Here is a 16,371-nt window from a genome sequence, read left to right as displayed (position 1 = left end):
TATGTGTGCCTCAGAGCGCGCGTAGCAGGGGAGGGAGGCAATCAAGCACCTGCGCATTGGTGCCCGTGTGTGATGGAATGGGTGAATTGTAAAGGCTTGAGGAGAGCGGTAAACGTCATTTTCTTTCATCTCTCTCCTTTAGCTGTGCCTTCCCCCTCCCCCTCCCCCCTCCTCCTCCGCCTATGATCGTTATTTGCATGCCTCCGCCTGTATGTGCGCGTGCGGTTGCCCACAGTCTCTCTCCTTTCCTGGCGGTCGCACGCGCCTCATTCGGATCTCCTGTTCTCGTGTTCGACTCCTGTTTTGGGTTTCTTTTTCTCTTTTGTTTCTCGCCTGTCACTTCGCCACTTCAACGGAAAGGAAGGAAACAGAGCGTCACCCCTGCTGCAAGAACAGCGGCGACGGAGGATGAGGAACGCATGCATGTATGCGTCTGGTCCCCTTCCTCTCCTACTCAGCGCCCGCCCCCCTCCCCTTTCCCATCAGCAAGGAGCTCCACTGTCCCCCGAAAGTGCCGTTTCACACATCGCATGTTTCGTACGTGTGCAAGCGTGCGCTTGAGCGTGTCTCTTGGTTGTGGCTAGGCAAATGAGGGGCAAGGGGCGGGGGAAGCGTAGGAGAAGCGCGACACGGAGATACAGCACTTCGACGCATGGGTTCGAGGCCTGAACTGGCAGTGTTGCTGAGCCCGGGTGATAAGAGGGGGCACGTATCTCCCTGGGTGAGAAAGAGTCTCACTCCCCCTCGACTGTTCCCCATTCCAGCCTTACATCTTTTTCCCAACTGATTTGTTTCATCTCTCACCCACTATCCCTATCCTCCCCTGCCTCTTCCGCCGCACACTGTGCATCCGTCCTCCTCTACCACCCCCTGCTCTCCACCCGAACTCCGCTTGTCGTCATCATCGTCACCATCCTCGCTCTTTCTGTGGTCCCCCCTCGTTAGCAGCCGCGCACTCCGGGCTGTTGTCGCAGCAGTCATCTTTCGCACTCTCACCGCTCCGCTCGCTCTTCGGCTTTCTCTTTTTCCCTCTTCTTAACCTCACTCTCTCTCTCTCGTTGACCGAAAAAGGAACAACGACACCTGCGTGAGCACCACACACACACACACACACGCACACACACCTCCCCTCTTTTCAAATCCCGTAACACCGCAGCAGGACGAAAGAGAAACGAAGATGATCTGCAATTTCTCCTCCATGGCGGAGCTGTACGTGTACGCCACGTGTGTGTTTCTTGGAATCTCGATGCTCATGCCGCTGAATGCCCTCGCCTCGGCGCCAGCGTACATGCTCGACTACTACAAGTACGCGACCCGCAACCCGAACGCAAAGCCTAACATCCCTATCTTCTGGAACAACATCCTCACCTTCTACAACGTGGCGTCGGTGGTGACGCAGGCGCTGGTGGGCCCCACAGTGCTGACCCCGTGGGCACGTAAGCTCTCCCTTACCTTTCGCTTCGTCATGGCCCTGACGCTCATGATGGTAGAGGTGTTCGTGATTCTGGTCATACCGGCAGGAGGCGTATCGCAGGTTGGCGCCATTGTCGCCTTCTTCGTCGTGACCGTATTGGCCGGCATAGGCAAATCCTACCTGGAGGCGACATGCTACGCGCTGGTGGGCACGATGCCGCCGAAGTTTATGACCGCCGTCATGTTCGGCTGCGGCTTCTCCGGTGTGATCGCCTCGGTGCTGCAGTGCATCATCAAGGCGTCCATGAAGGACACATACGAGTCGGTGCTCCACCAGGCGTACCTCTACTTCAGCCTCGCCCTCGGCTTCATGGCTCTTGCACTCGGCATGGCGCTCTCGCTGCGCTTCAACTCCTACGCGCAGGAGAAGGTCGGTGAGTTCCGTGCCATCAAGAAGGCCAAGGACGCCGCGGCAGACCTGAACTTGGAGGAGGGCAGCGAGGCCATCCAGCCGGTTCTGGACGACACCCCCAGTAGCAGCAGCAGGCATCAACCCTTCAAGGGCGATATGGCGGCGAACGCTGAGGTCTACGGTCATATTATCGAGGAAGGCTCTGAGAGGGCGCGCCGCAAGGCTGAGGGCGCGGATGACTCTGACGAACCGAGCGAGTGCGACGATGTGCAGGCGGTGGCTCACCAGGTCGGCGACACCCCCAGCGAGAGCAACGCTGACGACCGCAACCTAACCACCTCGGAGCAGCTGCTGCGCACGCGCGCCTGGCCCGTGGCGAAGTGCATTTGGCCTCTCATGGTTGCCTGCTTCTTCAACTTCTTTGTTTCGCTGCTCATTCTGCCGTCCCTCATTATCCCGGTCGACCGCACGGACAAGTGGTTCGCGACCATTGCAATTCTGTTGTACAACTGCGGTGATGCGACCGGCCGCTGGTTCTCTTCAGTGAAGTTCCTGTGGCCCACACGCAAGGTGCTCCTCATCTGCATTGCATGCCGCTTCGTCTTCATTCCACTGACGTTCCTTTGCATTTTCAGGTACATTCCAGGCCACGCGGCCCCGTACGTCTTCTTCGCGCTGCTTGGCCTCACGAACGGCTTCTTCGGTGCAATGTCGATGGTGCTGGGCCCGATCGACACGCGTCTGCACACGGAGGGCCAGCGTGTGATGGCAGGCCAACTGATGGGCGTCTCGCTCCTCGCGGGTGCGTCCGTGTCTGCCATGCTGGCGCTGGCGATTGTGCCCTTCCTACCCTAAGCACAACGCCGCACAAAGAAGAGACACGAGGCGACAAAAGAGGCAGCAGCAGGTTCGGGGTGAAAAGTGGTTGTGGGCGCGAAAGCGAAACAGGCAGACACAAACTGAGCGAAACGGAAGAAACGACGATCTCTTTATTTGTATCGCCCCCCTCTCTCTGCCTCTCTCTCTGCGTGTGTGTGTGTGTGTGTGTGTGTGTGTGTATCCGGGGGTTTCTTCCCCCCACCGCGCCATTCCCCCTCGAGTTACAAAGAAGAGGATGGATTTGATGTCGAGCATCTGCTTTGCACCTATTCATCCAACTCTGTGTCCAGCTCTCGGTGCGAGTGAGCTTAGGCGTGGGGGGATAATTTCACTTGCATCTCTTGACCTCGTCGATGTTCACTCGCTCGCTCACGCGATCGTGTGTCTGTCCTCCACGCCCTCCATATAAGGTGGGTGCGTGTGTGGGGTAGCGGGGTAGTGATGGTAGGGGTGAGGGTGTTGTTGTTCACACAGGGGCTGCGGTTTTAACCCCCTCCCTCCCCTTTTTTGTTTCCTTTTTGGCTTGTTGTTCCCACCGGACGTGTGCTCTACGCATCCGTCTCATGGCTTTGCTCTCTCTCTTCTCCTCTCTACCTCAACGTTGGAGTTGTTTTGTTAGCTGAGTTGTGTGCGTGTGCGCGTCTATTTTCTTATAATGTTGAGCCCTTTAATTTCTTCTTTTTGTCTTCGGAACACACACACACGCACACACCTGCGTTTGCCTTAGTACGCCTTAGTATGCCTGCGCGCTCCTATTCGCGTGTTCCCCATTCACCTTCGTTGATCGTTCTTTCTTTGTTTTTTGCGTGTGCCTTCCCCCTCCTCTCCTCTCCTCTCCTCTCCTCTCCTCTCCTCTCCTCTCTCTCTTCCTCCCCCCCCCTCCTCTCCTTCTCTCCTCTTCTCCTCTTCTCCTGCTTCCCTCCCCCCTCTAGGCGCGTCTTTTTTTTGTCTTTGGTGCCCCTCCGCCCACCTCCCTCCTGTTGACCATTTTCACGTTTGTTTGTTTGTTGGTTCGCTTTTTTGTATATCGAGAGGTTTGCGTGGCCCATTTTTTTTCTCCTTTGAAGGGGGGGGCGGTTCTTTCGTTCTCTTACTTCGGTGCCCACATTTAATGTGGACCTTCTTTGATGTTTCTCCATCATTTCACGTTGCTCTTTCCCTACCCCCCCCTCATCCAGTGCCCCTTCTCCAAGAATGACGCGGCGATGATTTGGCCGCACACGCGTGCGGATATGGCAGTCCCTTCCCCATCATCACCACCCCCAAACCAATCACAGCCGACTTGTTCAAGGCAGCGTCAACAAAAGGAAAGGGGGAGGAGGAGGAGAGGAAGCGAGAGGATCCTGAGATGAGGGAAAACAACAGCAGACACTTTTGCTTCATCTCTCCTTCTCCTCTCAGCCTTCCTCCCCTCCTCTCTTTCTCTCTGGGCTCACTACGGCATCTTTGCTTCCTTGTGAGTGAACGTGTCTGTGTGGGTGGGTGCGCGCATCGAGCTGGGCAAGCTTCCCTCCCAACTCTCCAACGCCAAGTCTCAGTCTCGTCTGTTGTCTCTCCCTCTCTGCCTCGCTCTCTCCTTCTGTTCTCGCACCTTAACCCTCCTCTCCCTTTGTCATGAGCCGTTCTACCCACCCTTTTTCCGTCGCCCCTCTCTTGTCTGTACCTCTCAGTATCACGCCTTGCTCTGATGTGCTGCGTCCTCCCGTGCGGAATGCCTGTCTGATCCTTTTCTTGGCATGCCTGCCCCCCCCCCCCCCGCACGAGCGTGCGTGCGTGTGGGTGATTGCCCTGTTCTCGCTCACTCCCACAGAAGCATGCAGGAATCTCTCCCCATACGCACGCACGGAGACAGACAGAGAGACAGACCTACACCTGCGTACTAGTGGCAGAATCCCTCTCTCCCCTCCTCCCCTTCCTCCTCTTCCTCCACGCCCTAATTAAATTTCCCGTTCTTCGCTTGGCTATTTTTTTTGTCTTTTCGTAGTTGTTCGCACGCCACCCTTTCCTATCCCCCACTGAGCGCAGTGTACAGCGACACGACAACATCAAAACAGAAACAGCGAAAGCACAAGAAGGAGCGAATCGAAGAAGAAAAAAAATTGTTTTGGGTCCTACACATGCACCCACACCCACACACGCACACGACTGCGCGCCCCTTTTTTGTTGTCGTCGTCATTTGGGGGGCTCAGTGTGATTTCTCCTCTCGTTTTTTTTATTATTTTTTTTTTTTTTGGAGGGAGGGAGGGGGGACTGATGGCTGGACTGTGCAAGTTGTGCCCTCAGTGACTTCTTTAGCTCCTCTTAATGACCTTACAGTTCCTTTTCCTTTCCTCCCCCTCCATCCCCCCTCCACCTCTCTCTCCCCGTCGCAGTGTGTGTGTGCTCCCCCCCCCCTCTCTCTCTGTAGTCTGGCCCAGATAGGGGAGCACACATACACACACACACACACACACTGCGACGGGGAGAGAGAGGTGGAGGGGGGTGACAATACTGGAGTACCGCGTTGAAGGGTGTGTAGGGAGGAAACGACGAACGGGGAGAGAAGCGACATAGAGATGCCTGTGTGTTGTATGTGTGGGCGTGTATATATACAAACAAACAAACACACAACACACAACACAAACACACACACAGGCTGCTAGATAAGATAAAGCAACAAGTGCATGGTGGTGTGCGCACGAGTCGAGCGCGTGCGTATCGAGGTGCGCCTATGCATGCCTAAATCAATTATTCATCATATGAAGCAGACATATATAGCAAAAGAAACGACAAGGAAACAATCGAGAGTGATGAATGCCATGCTCATCACCGTAGCAGAAGAAAGGAGAGAGGGGGTTGAGAGCGACGTGCCCTACAATCCCTTTCGGCCCCCCCTCCCTCCATGAATATGTTCAGCGACAGCGCATGTCTGTCATGCGTGGTATGGTGGCTCACCTGTCGCACGCAGACTCTGCTTCTCCTCCCCTTTCCATCTTCCCCCCCCCCCAATCGTATCGCCTCAACGCTTTTATTCGCGGCATTCTCATTTGTTGGTGCTTCCCTTGGCTGCTGCCTCCTGTGCCACACCCCGCACGTGGGCGCACACCCCGTGTGTTGTGCGCCGTTTGGTGACAATGACGCGCGGCAATCATTGACGCCTTAAAAGAGAAAAAAGGGGAGGAAAAACGGAACTCCCAGAGAGAGAAAAAAAAGGGCAAAAAGAGAAGTACGCCCCCCCTCCCCCCCTCTCCCTCGCTCTTACACACGCGTGCATAAGCCTTCTTGCCGAAGGTGGGTCAAGTATTTGCTTGTCTCTCGCGCGTGCTCTCTCTCTCTCTCTTCGCGCCGCCATCTCACCTGGGGGCACCTCTTAACCCCGTTTCGCGCCTCTTCCCTTCGCGGAGGATGCTGCGCATCACCCCCAGCTGCTGCGCCAGCAAGGTGACAGCCGGCAATGCCAGGAATCAAGCTGGATCGCCGCGGCGAAAAGCTAAGATCTTTCACGTCATACCCGGCACCCCTGTCACACCGGTAGAAAAACTGAAGGAGCAACGCCGCCGCTTTGGCCAGGACCGGTACTCGCGGCAGCCCGAGTACAGGCCAGGGCGCAATGTCCGCATGGACCCCAACAGCTTCACCCTGTATGCAACGACGAAGGGTGTCATGACAATCCGCACCTCACGCATAAACCCTTCGTACAAGTGGCTCGACGTGGAGCCGGACATTCAGAAGGTTTTTCGTAGTCGATGCATGCGCGCTGCCCTGCAGGCTCGTGGGAAGGCCTCCATGATGGTGGGGGACAACGTGAACTACCGCGCTGAACTGGATCATGTGACGGAGCCACAGTGGCGCGAGCGGGTGATGCAGGTGTCGAAGGCAACAGAACGCTTTCAAGACCCTAACTGCTTTACTCGTGGACTGGTGCCTGCCCTGCGACCGCTTAGCCGCTACTCGTACGAGTGAATTTTCCATTTCCCGCTCCCCTGCAGTGACGCATGGGCACCGCGTACTCGCGCACCTTACGACAGTGGTCGAGTCAGCGGGCAACCTGGAAAAGTAATTGGCAAGGGTCGCCGCTTGAAGACTGCACCCCGCTCCCCCGATCTCTCTTTCTCTTGGCCCACTACCGCCGGTAAGAAAAGGGGGAGTCGTCTTTGGATTCGCGCCTCGGTGGGAGTGTCTGTGCGGAGGAGGAAGAGGGGTGGAGGACAGCCGCGTCGTTTCCCCACGGCTCTTTGGCCCACCTGTGTGGGCGCACCTTCATTGGGTGTGGGAGGGAGGGGTTGGGGGGTGGTGCGCCCATGCGCCTTCCACCTCCTCTTCTTTTGATCCTCGTTGCACCTTGTCGCCCTATTTTTACGCGCTCGCTGACTGCAGTGCGGCATGCACTACGAGGCGTACACATGCGCTCACCTCTCCTTCTCCCACTCTGCCTCTTCGTCCGGTGCCGCAGAGAACCCACAGCCCCTCTACGCACACAACGTTGCTGTTTTCCTCGTCAAAACATTTTTTCCCCCGGTGGCGAGGAAAAGGGGGACACCTCCGTGCGTGGTATCACACACACACACACACACACGAGGAACTCTCTTGTACCTTTTCCTCTCTCCGTTGCCCGCGCGTGCTGTCTGAGCTGCCACTTCAGACTTCATCCTCTCAGCATCCAGCTCCTGCGCATACCTCCCCTTTCTCTCTGATGGTGCAAGGGGTTTTGCTTTCGTGTTTACAGCTGTAGAGAGCGCATCTCGTCCCCCTCACCCTCCCCGCAGGATTACCTTCAATGTGGAAACACTTCCCCCTTCTGCCTGCTCCTTGGCCTCGCTTTCACTCTTCCCTCACCACCACCCCCGTCAACCTCTCCTTTGTTAAACGCCCTCCCACCTGCCAACACTCGGGATGCTGCGTAGTTCATGTTTGGAAGCAACCGGCAGCACCACGCCCATCACGACCGCACTGAACCACACGTTCATATCTAAAGCCGCTCACATCACCTCCTCCTCTCCTCTCCTCTCCTCCCCCCCCCCCCCCTCACACACACACACACACACGATCTCTCCTTTCTACACTCAGTCCGTATACAACACCCTCCCCCTCCTCCTCCTTCACCGTACCCTACACCCTGCATCATCCAGGGTCGCAAGGAGACACACAGAGATCTGCGGGCACGTGAGCACCGCCACTTCCTCCCCCCCATCGTCCCTCTCCGCGGCGCCCCCTTCCTTTCCTGTCTCGCGTCATTCTGTCACCCCACCCCCGCACACGTCGACAAGAGCGGGGGCACCGACGAGCAGGTCAGGCGCGCATATGCGTCCTCCGTTTCCCTCATCACCCCACAAGAGCAACAATGCCGGTTCGCCGTTACGGTGGCCGTTACAACAACAGCTCGTCCGGTGTATCGAATGCGCTGAGCTCGTCCAGCACCGCTGGGTTGCGGCCATCGCCGTCGTCCAGAGAGAGCTCGACGCCCCTCTCTACACATCACGATCCGGCCTTCCTGGGTACTAACCATGCGAAGAATGAAGGGGGCCTTTGCCAGAAACACCATGTCAGATTCCGAGAGCCAAGCGTCGAGGTCGAGGTGGAGATTATGGACGACGAGCCGTCACGAGGCCTGCAGAAGCCGCCGAGCAGGGCGCGGCACGCCGCAGACGCGAACAACAACAGCGCCAGCGCCAGCGCGCAGTGCAACACCACAAGGGCGTCCGACTACACCTTTTACACAAATGAGGACCAGAAAAAGGTGTACGAGGCGCTGCGCTCGCTGCGGCCTTTGCCGGAGCTGCAGGAGCCGCGTCGCGTGAAGGAGTACTCAGAGGTGTCGATCAAGGAGTCGCTCTACCGCATCGTCGAGGCACACGACGTCATCATGGTTGCCGGGGCCTTTTTTGGAGATGAGGGCAAAGGCAAGACAGTGGATGCGGTCGCCCATCACCCACTCTGCACGTGCATCGCGCGGGTGAACAGCGGGGAGAACGCCGGCCACACTGTCTATGACAAGGCCGGTCGCAAGTTTGTCTTCAACCTCGCACCGTCCGGCCTGCTGCTGCCTGGCAAGAGGAACTACATTGGCCCTGAGTGTGTCATGGACCCTGTCAGCTTCATGGAGAAGGAGATTATTCAGCTGATCAGCGCCGGTATCGACTACCATGACCGCCTCTTCATTGGCAACGTATGCATTGTGACGCCGTACCACAAGCTTTTGGACCTGCTTGGCTCAGCGGCAAACTCGTCGACGCTGAAGGGCATGGCGCCAGTGCACGGCAGCAAGGTGATGAAGCGTGGCATCCGGCTGGACCACATCTTCAACGACGACGAGACGCTGCACAAGCGGCTGGAGAAGGACATGGAGACCTACCTTGGTCTGCTCAAAGTGAAGAACCTCTCGGACGCCGACGTGGTGCGGCTCTGTCGCGAGGAGAACAGCGACGGCGTTCTGCGGGTACCGGACTACGTCATAGCGTTTGCGCAGGCAAAAGAAAAAGTGAAGTTCCTCATGAACCTCTATCACGAGCGTGTGCGGAACAACCCCGACTTCCCCGCTCGCTGCGACGTCATTTACGAGCTGCGGGCGGCGATGCTGCGCGGCGAGAAAGTGTTGCTCGAGGGCCCCCAATCTTACTGGCTTAGCAACGCCCGCACAAAGTTCTGGGAGAGCACCACGTCAGCGGACACCACCGCGGCCGGCTTGCTGGCAGCCTCGCAGCTTAACTTCCAGCAGTTCAAGTCCGTCGTTCTCAATGTCCACAAGGCCCCAGGGTCCAGTCGCGTCGGCATTGGTGCCTGCCCCAGCAGCTTCGTCCCGCAGGACTTCTTCAGTGCCCAGAACATCAAGACGCTACACGACTTGCCACCGGCGACGTGTGCCAACTTCGAGGCTATTCAGCGCACTCTCTTCCGCGACGGCTTTCCCTACAGCAACGACAAAGCAAAGCACAATGGTATCATGGCGCCGGTAGAGTACTCGGACGAGACCGGTGACTACAACATCGGCGTCGCCATGGCCATCGCCTCAGCGCAGCACCACGGCGAATGTGGAGCCGTCACGAAGAAGCCGCGCGTGTGCGGCTTCTTCGACTGCGTCCTGCAGCACGAAGTGAACAGCATTCAAGGCCCATACCTCACCATCTCCGCTCTTGACCGCGGAGACGAGTACGACAAGGTCGGCGTCACCATCGCCTACGTCTATTACAACCCGGAAGGGAAGCAGGTAAACGTAAATGGGCACGTGTACAAGAATGGCGACATCATCCGCGCCGGTGATCCGGTACCGAGCGAGTCGGCCCTCTACCACTGCCATCCGATCGTAAAGCTGATTGACGGCTGGCGCGACAACCCGATCGCCGCGGCGAAGCGCCGCCGCAACACACCGCTGCCGCGCGGTTTGTGTGAGCTCCTTTCCACCATTGAGTACTTCACCAACTGTAAGGTTCTATCGATCGGCAACGGACCGAATGGAGGCGACATTATCTACCTGCGCCAGTAGCGTCGCCTGATTTTCTTTCTATGGGTGCTGCGAAGAAGTGAGGAGCGTGTGCGGTATAACGGGGACGTGTGAGCGTTGTCCGTGGCGGCGGCAAGCAACACGCAGCAGCGTTGAAGGGGGTAGGGGGAAGGGGCGGCTCGGAAGAGAGAGAGCCCCTTGAAAGCAGGCAGGCAAGCATCGTGTGCGTGAAGGATGAAAGCTGTGCAGGGGGAGAGAGAAGCGGCACTCACCTCCTGCCCCATTTCCATCCATCCAGCCTCCAGCCTCCCCCCTCTTCCTCCTCCTTTTTCCTGTTCACTCTCTCGCTTCGGATTCCCTAACGTGTGTTTATGCCAGTCATTTCCGCCCCGCTTTCGCCTTCTCTCTCTCTTTCCCTCTCGCTTGAGGTGTTGGTGTATTTTTTTGTTTGCTTTTCATGTAAGACTTGTTCGTTGTCGAGACGAGCTACTTTGTGTTCTCTCTCTTCTTTGTCTTGTTCTTGTCGAAACCTCCACTGGACATTGCACCCTCAAGGTCCCTTTTCCTACCATCATTATCACCATTGCGGCCGATCTCTCCCTCCCTCCTTCCTTAACTTTATCTCGCGTACTCTATCTCGCTCTCTTTCCTCGGTATATCGGAATCAGGAAGCAGGCATGGATGTGCGCGCTGTGGCATCTTCCTCCTCCCTTCTCACTCGCCTCATTTAACCTTCGTCTGCCGCAGGACTTCCAGGCCTGAGAACGCGCACGGTCATTCAAGTGTCCATGTATGTCTCTCTCTCTCTCTCTCTGTGTGTGTGTCAGGTGAGATCGCTCCCGTGTCGATGCTGTTTTTTTTCCCCCAAGGCGGTGGATGTGGGAGTAATGACAGAGAAAAGAGGAGGAGAGTGTCCCCGAGAGAGGAAGAGGCACAGTACTGCAAAGCATCAGCTTGTGGGATTCACCAGATGAGTGACGGGGGATTACTGTGGTGGAACGTGTGATGACTGGTGCTGAATTATGGCCACCTAGTCTCTGCCGAAATGTATCTCTGCAACGGTCTTCCTTGCTTTCCCTCTGGCTGTTGGCTTGTGTTTGCCTGTGCCGATATAGATGTGTGGGTGTGTGGGTGTGTGTGTGGGTGGGTGTGGGTGGGTGTGGGTGTCTTTGCCTGCACGTTTGTCCCCTCCCCCCCCCTCTCTTTCCTTCCGCCTTTGGTTGGACGAGGTGGGGAGGGGGAGGGGGAGGGCGAGCGAAGACGTGGGCATACGCCTCTTTGTGCTTCTCGTTTTGGTGTTCAGACACGACTCTCTTCAGCCACAAATATGTCATAAAACAGCACGACTCAAGTTGAAAGAACCATGAGGACCCCACACAGGCCCAAGACATGCCCATACACAGAGAGAAGAGAGAGAGAGAGGGGGGGGCATCCGGGAGAGTCCATCTACGTGTGATCGCGCTCTCCCTTTCCCTCTCGAAGGGCCGTCCCACTACCACCACCTCCCCTCTCCTCTCCTTGCCTACCCCTTCGTCCTCCTCTCACTCACCCATCTACGCTGCCCCCCCCCCCCCCAGTGAGTCATCATGGGTATGCTCATGTGGTGGCCGAGCAAACAACTCAAAGCTAAGGGGGGTGGGGGTGGAAACATCCAAGCAAGCAAACAAAAAGCATTAGATGGTGGAAATGGCAAGCACAGACACACACAGGCACGCGCACAGCGGTGCGGGTACAACGTGAGCGACAAAGAAGAGGGCAAAGGTCTTCCTTGCTGCTCTTCTCCACACACTCACCCCTCCCCTTCCCCTTTTCCCACTTGGGATTTGTTTGCCTTGATCTGCCCCCGGTGAGGCGGACAGAAAATGGCGACTGTATTGCGCATCGATGAATTCGGCGGAGAGGGCATTGGGGGGGGAACAACTTTCATCGCTACCAGAGGCATCCCCCTTCTTCTCTCTCACACTCGCTTGGTGGGCCCGTCTGTCGAGACGGCCGACGTGTTTTTTTGGCCGCAGGTTGGCTCACAAGTGAGCGCCCCTTCTCTCTCTCTATGACTCGCACACGACTCTTTTTTCCCTCTGTTTCCTTCGCTCTACTGCTCTGTCGATCTGCTGCTCTCACCCTTGTGGCCTCTGCGACACCTCTCTCGTAATACAACATTAGATCCCTGTGGTGCAGCTTTCACCACCGTCATCATCCATCACCAAGTCCCGCCCTGCTCTCCTCCCGCACATCCACCATGGCTGACTACGAGCCCGAGGACAACCTCGAACAGAACAGCACCCTGAGCAGCGAATCGATCCAAGAGGATATGAGCAACCTCTTGCGCACAAAATTGACGGGCGAGCAGTGGAATCCCGCCAAGGTAGATGGCTGGGTGGAGGACATTATTAACTCGATCCTAACTGAGCTCGCGGAGCTCAAGAAACCGTACAAGTACGTCGTCACGTGCGTGTTCATGCAGCGTACCGGTGCCGCGCTTTCCACCGGGTTCATTAGCCTCTGGGACAATACAAAGGATGGTATGGTGCACGTCCCTTTCGAGAACGACTCATTTCACTGTCTGGTGACAGTCTACTTCCTGAAGAACGACTAGGCGTTGACGTCGCTGCCATCATCCAGAGTGAGCGGAAGAGAGAGGCAGGGGTAGTGGCGGTACAGGGCGCAAAGGGGCTCCAAGAAATAAGGAAGGAAGAGAGGGAAAGAGAGTTAGGGGGTGATGGTGAACGACTCACGTGCATTCCGTGTGTGATAGGCATATGTGCTGTCCACTTTCCCTTATTCGCTTCTTCTCTTTATTCTCCTCCAGCTGCCCATCTCCCTCTTCCCTCCCCCCTCCCTCCCCTCCTCACCACTCAATCATGATGGCCCCCCTTGGTGTCGCTCTCGGTAGGGGGGGGGCGCATGTGTGCATGCTGGGGTTCGGCTTCGATGTAAACCAGTAGTGAAAGATCACGGGGGAACTGGATCTGGAAAAGAAAAAAGGCAAATACCACCCACTCACCTACTCCTGCTCTCCCTTCTCGTCAGATACGATGTGCCATCCTCATTCGGCGCCCACTCAGCACATGGGGGTAGGGAAAGAGAGGGGGTAAGTTAGAAGGCTGCCCAAGCGTGTGTTCGTGTTACCGGGCGCATTATGTATGTGAAGGCACCCCAGAGGGGGGGGGCACGAATAACAATAGCAATACCCGCAGCGCGCCTCTCTGTTGCCTTGTCTGCAGCTGCCCGTTAGCCCGGTACCGTTTCTCCCCACTCCTGCCCACCCTCTACATATTTCATAGCGCCTCTCTCCTTGCGAGTGTTTGACGAGCGCTTTTGTAGGCGTGTCGGTGGTACGGCGCATGAGTCGTTATGTCCGCTCTGTCCACTTGGATGGGAGTCTGCATATTCACTGCTACGCGGCACAACCCTCGTTTCCATCCATCCCTCTTTTTCCCTCACCTCCCTCCCCCCCCCCACCTCACTGTCTCACCGCTCTTTTTGGCCTTCCGTGGGATCGTCATACCGACGCCGCCATCGCCCCCCCCCCACCCCCGACGCTTTCTCAAACGCGCAGGGAAACAAAAAAAAGAGTCTGCAGTGGACCTCTGCGTCGCGCTGGTGGCTCTTGTCGTATTTTGCCTTCTCCTCTTACACTTTTCTTTTCACCATCGTGTCGGTCTGTGGGTTGGCTCATAACTGCCACATGAATGTCGCGCAGGGGGGCAGGCGTGCATTACTGCTCTAGCGTTGGTGCTGTTGCTGCTGCTGCTGCTACAAATCTTTCTCGCCCCCTTAGGCGTGCACAGCGGGTCGTGTTGGTGCACACCCGCCGGCACGAGGCAGGGTTGCGCTGTACGACATGTACCCACAACCTCTCTCTAGTAGTCCTGCGCTGCTGTCGGCATGGCACCAATGAAGTTAATGGCGCCGTCTCGGGGTGCGTGATGCCCTGGGCGAAGGCGCCGATATCCGCGATGGCCGTTTCAACTCGCTATTACTCCTCTGGACTGCAGAATGGAGGGGAGTGGCAGTGTGGCAGCAGCGCTGGCGGTGGCTGCAGCGACAGCGCCTTCGGCAGCATGGAAGAGCAACGATCAGACAGGCTAGATAGAGGAAGAATCGTGGAGGACGACGACGCGGGATGGGATGCATCTCCTGCGCCTCTGCCGCCGCAGTCGGACCCCACCGCAGCAAGCGAGCGCGCCGCTCTTGATCAACGACGACGACTCTTCGCGCAGTGCAGTGAGCTAGCGGATGTGGTCCAGGAAGAGCTGCGCGCAGAGGTGGCGAGGGACATGAAGGATGGAGTGACGGCCGTGCCACCGCTTGCGCCGAGTGGGTGGCAGGTTTTGCATACAACGGGGTCGAGCTATTTCACCATGTCACGCCTGAAGAAAGGCAGCTATGTAGACAGCCGAGCCAGTGGCTGGAGGCCGGACCATGATGACGGCTCACCACAAGTCGCATCAGACGTGCTACCTCGGTACCGCAGCGTACACGATCTCGTCACAGGCGGGCGACATCGACCGCACTCAGCTAACCATGAAGACACCGCAGCGGAGCGGAGGGAGATGTGGGTGCTGCACCGGGGCCGGTACACTGCAGCGCAGGAGGAAGAAGCCGCGTCGAAGCGGAGTGGACCGACGGACGATGAGGGTGGCCGTGGACAAGATGGCAGCGGCCGTCACAGGAATGCGGTGCGCTACGCTCGCTCTGACATGCACATCACACTCTTCGCCCCATTCCGCAGCCTTGACTTGACGCTGCATGACCCACGCGTGGATATCTGCGAGTGGACGCGGTTCGACGTCTTGATCCGCAAAGGGCGACCAAAAGCCGCAATGGCGGCGTCGTCACCGGCACCAACGCTGGCGGGACAAGAAGGGGTGTGGGACGAGGGACGCTGCATGTTTTTACGCCTTGCGTGCGCGAATAGCGAGCTGCGCGTGCGCTCACTGCAGTTTGTGTCGAACAAGCTAGCGCGTGGGCTGGAGGAGCACGCCGTCTTCGGCAAGGGCGAGCCACTCTATCTGGAGATGCTGCGCCGCCTGCCCATGAACGTTTCTTTCCAGCAGCGATCTGGAAGCACTTTGGAAAACAAGTCCCAGTCGTCCACGATGAGTGCCGCCTCACCAGTGAACGTCTTCGATGCCCCAGAGCCGACCCCGGTCACCCCTGCTGCCGCAGCGCGACGTACGGCTTCATCCTTTAACTCGGCACACGTGCTGACCTCGCAGTTTGATCGCAGCGGCGAGTACGCACGGACGTTTGCCTACGCCGGCCCGTGCATCACGGAGCTGTCGAAGGAGCTGCGCGAGGCGCTGAGCGAGTACGTCATGATGGACGTTGGCGTCACGAACGAGGTGGCTGAGTACGTGTGCCAGCTGCAGTTTTTCTTGGAGCAGGAGGAGTACATTGGCTGGCTGGCGCAGTGGGGACAACTCGCCGCAACGCTGAAGCAAACACTCTGACACGCGCCCCGCTCAAGAGAGAGGAGGGGGGAAGAAGACGAAACACACGAGAGAGAGACAAAGCTTGCCATGCCAGCAACGTGGAGCGACACTCCCCATGTGTGTGCTTGCTGCCGCAGCTGCTACACCTCCTTCTCTTTCTCTGTGTTCTTCTTCTGTTTTCTCTCTCTCTGTGGTCATCACGCGCATGCACACCAGCAGACCACTGAGACGTGTCTTCTATAGCACGCGACTAAGCGTGCTCCGGAGCACACTAAACCAGGAAGCACAACGAAGAAAAAAAAGAAAAATGGCACAGCTGCGGAGCACGTCAAGCGAGGGAGGGAGGGAGGGGAGGACAAGGCGTCGACAGTGACTGGTGAAGTGGTAAAAAAGGCTAGTGATAGAGTGTACGATGGCGCTCTAAAGGACACGAGGGGGGCAAACCAGCGCCCGAGGCCCCGCTGTGCCCGTGCAACCGCCACTGTTCCTCTTCCCCTTCTCCTTATCATCCTGCTGTCTCTCCTCACTAAAGCCCAGAGGTATCCGGTGCGGGGAGAGGCGGCCTGCGCGTATCATTATTGATGCCTCAGCGTGTTTTCTCGCCTCTATTTTTACCCCACCCCCACCCTTCGTCCCTGCCCCCCCGCCACCACCGCCGCCTGCATGCTCTCCTAGCATTGTCCTCCCTCCCCCTCTTTTCCCAGCGGGTGTTTGCTCTCAACTGCAGAAGCAAGCAACCGCTCCTCTTGGAATTCTCGTTGGGAATCCCCCCTTTTCTGCCTTTCCGTCTACACCGAGACGTACAGAAACAC

At 57.4% G+C, this 16,371-nt stretch overlaps 5 protein-coding genes across 5 annotated transcripts; all 5 read left to right on the top strand.

Moving 5' to 3' along the window:
• Positions 1-1,177: 1,177 nt before the first annotated feature.
• NT3 (nucleobase transporter) lies at positions 1,178-2,680 on the top strand (the record flags this gene model as incomplete). Its single annotated transcript, XM_010698888.1, has 1 exon — positions 1,178-2,680. The coding sequence occupies one exon, from the start codon at positions 1,178-1,180 to the stop codon at positions 2,678-2,680; it is 1,503 nt and encodes a 500-aa protein (XP_010697190.1).
• Positions 2,681-6,088: 3,408 nt separating this feature from the next.
• Positions 6,089-6,646, top strand: LPMP_131080 (hypothetical protein; the record flags this gene model as incomplete). The annotated part of the gene is made up of 1 exon (XM_010698887.1): positions 6,089-6,646. One exon carries the CDS (start codon positions 6,089-6,091, stop codon positions 6,644-6,646), a length of 558 nt encoding a protein of 185 aa, XP_010697189.1.
• Positions 6,647-8,024: 1,378 nt separating this feature from the next.
• Positions 8,025-10,163, top strand: LPMP_131070 (adenylosuccinate synthetase, putative; the record flags this gene model as incomplete). Its single annotated transcript, XM_010698886.1, has 1 exon — positions 8,025-10,163. The coding sequence occupies one exon, from the start codon at positions 8,025-8,027 to the stop codon at positions 10,161-10,163; it is 2,139 nt and encodes a 712-aa protein (XP_010697188.1).
• Positions 10,164-12,360: 2,197 nt separating this feature from the next.
• LPMP_131060 (outer arm dynein-like protein) lies at positions 12,361-12,717 on the top strand (the record flags this gene model as incomplete). Its single annotated transcript, XM_010698885.1, has 1 exon — positions 12,361-12,717. One exon carries the CDS (start codon positions 12,361-12,363, stop codon positions 12,715-12,717), a length of 357 nt encoding a protein of 118 aa, XP_010697187.1.
• Positions 12,718-14,050: 1,333 nt separating this feature from the next.
• On the top strand, positions 14,051-15,577 carry LPMP_131050 (hypothetical protein; the record flags this gene model as incomplete). The annotated part of the gene is made up of 1 exon (XM_010698884.1): positions 14,051-15,577. The coding sequence occupies one exon, from the start codon at positions 14,051-14,053 to the stop codon at positions 15,575-15,577; it is 1,527 nt and encodes a 508-aa protein (XP_010697186.1).
• Positions 15,578-16,371: the final 794 nt, after the last annotated feature.

This window comes from Leishmania panamensis (genome assembly GCF_000755165.1).
Source record: "Leishmania panamensis strain MHOM/PA/94/PSC-1 chromosome 13 sequence".
Taxonomy (NCBI): Eukaryota; Euglenozoa; class Kinetoplastea; order Trypanosomatida; family Trypanosomatidae; genus Leishmania; species Leishmania panamensis.
Note: the sequence above shows the minus strand (reverse complement) of the source record. Positions and strands in the feature narration are given on the sequence as shown.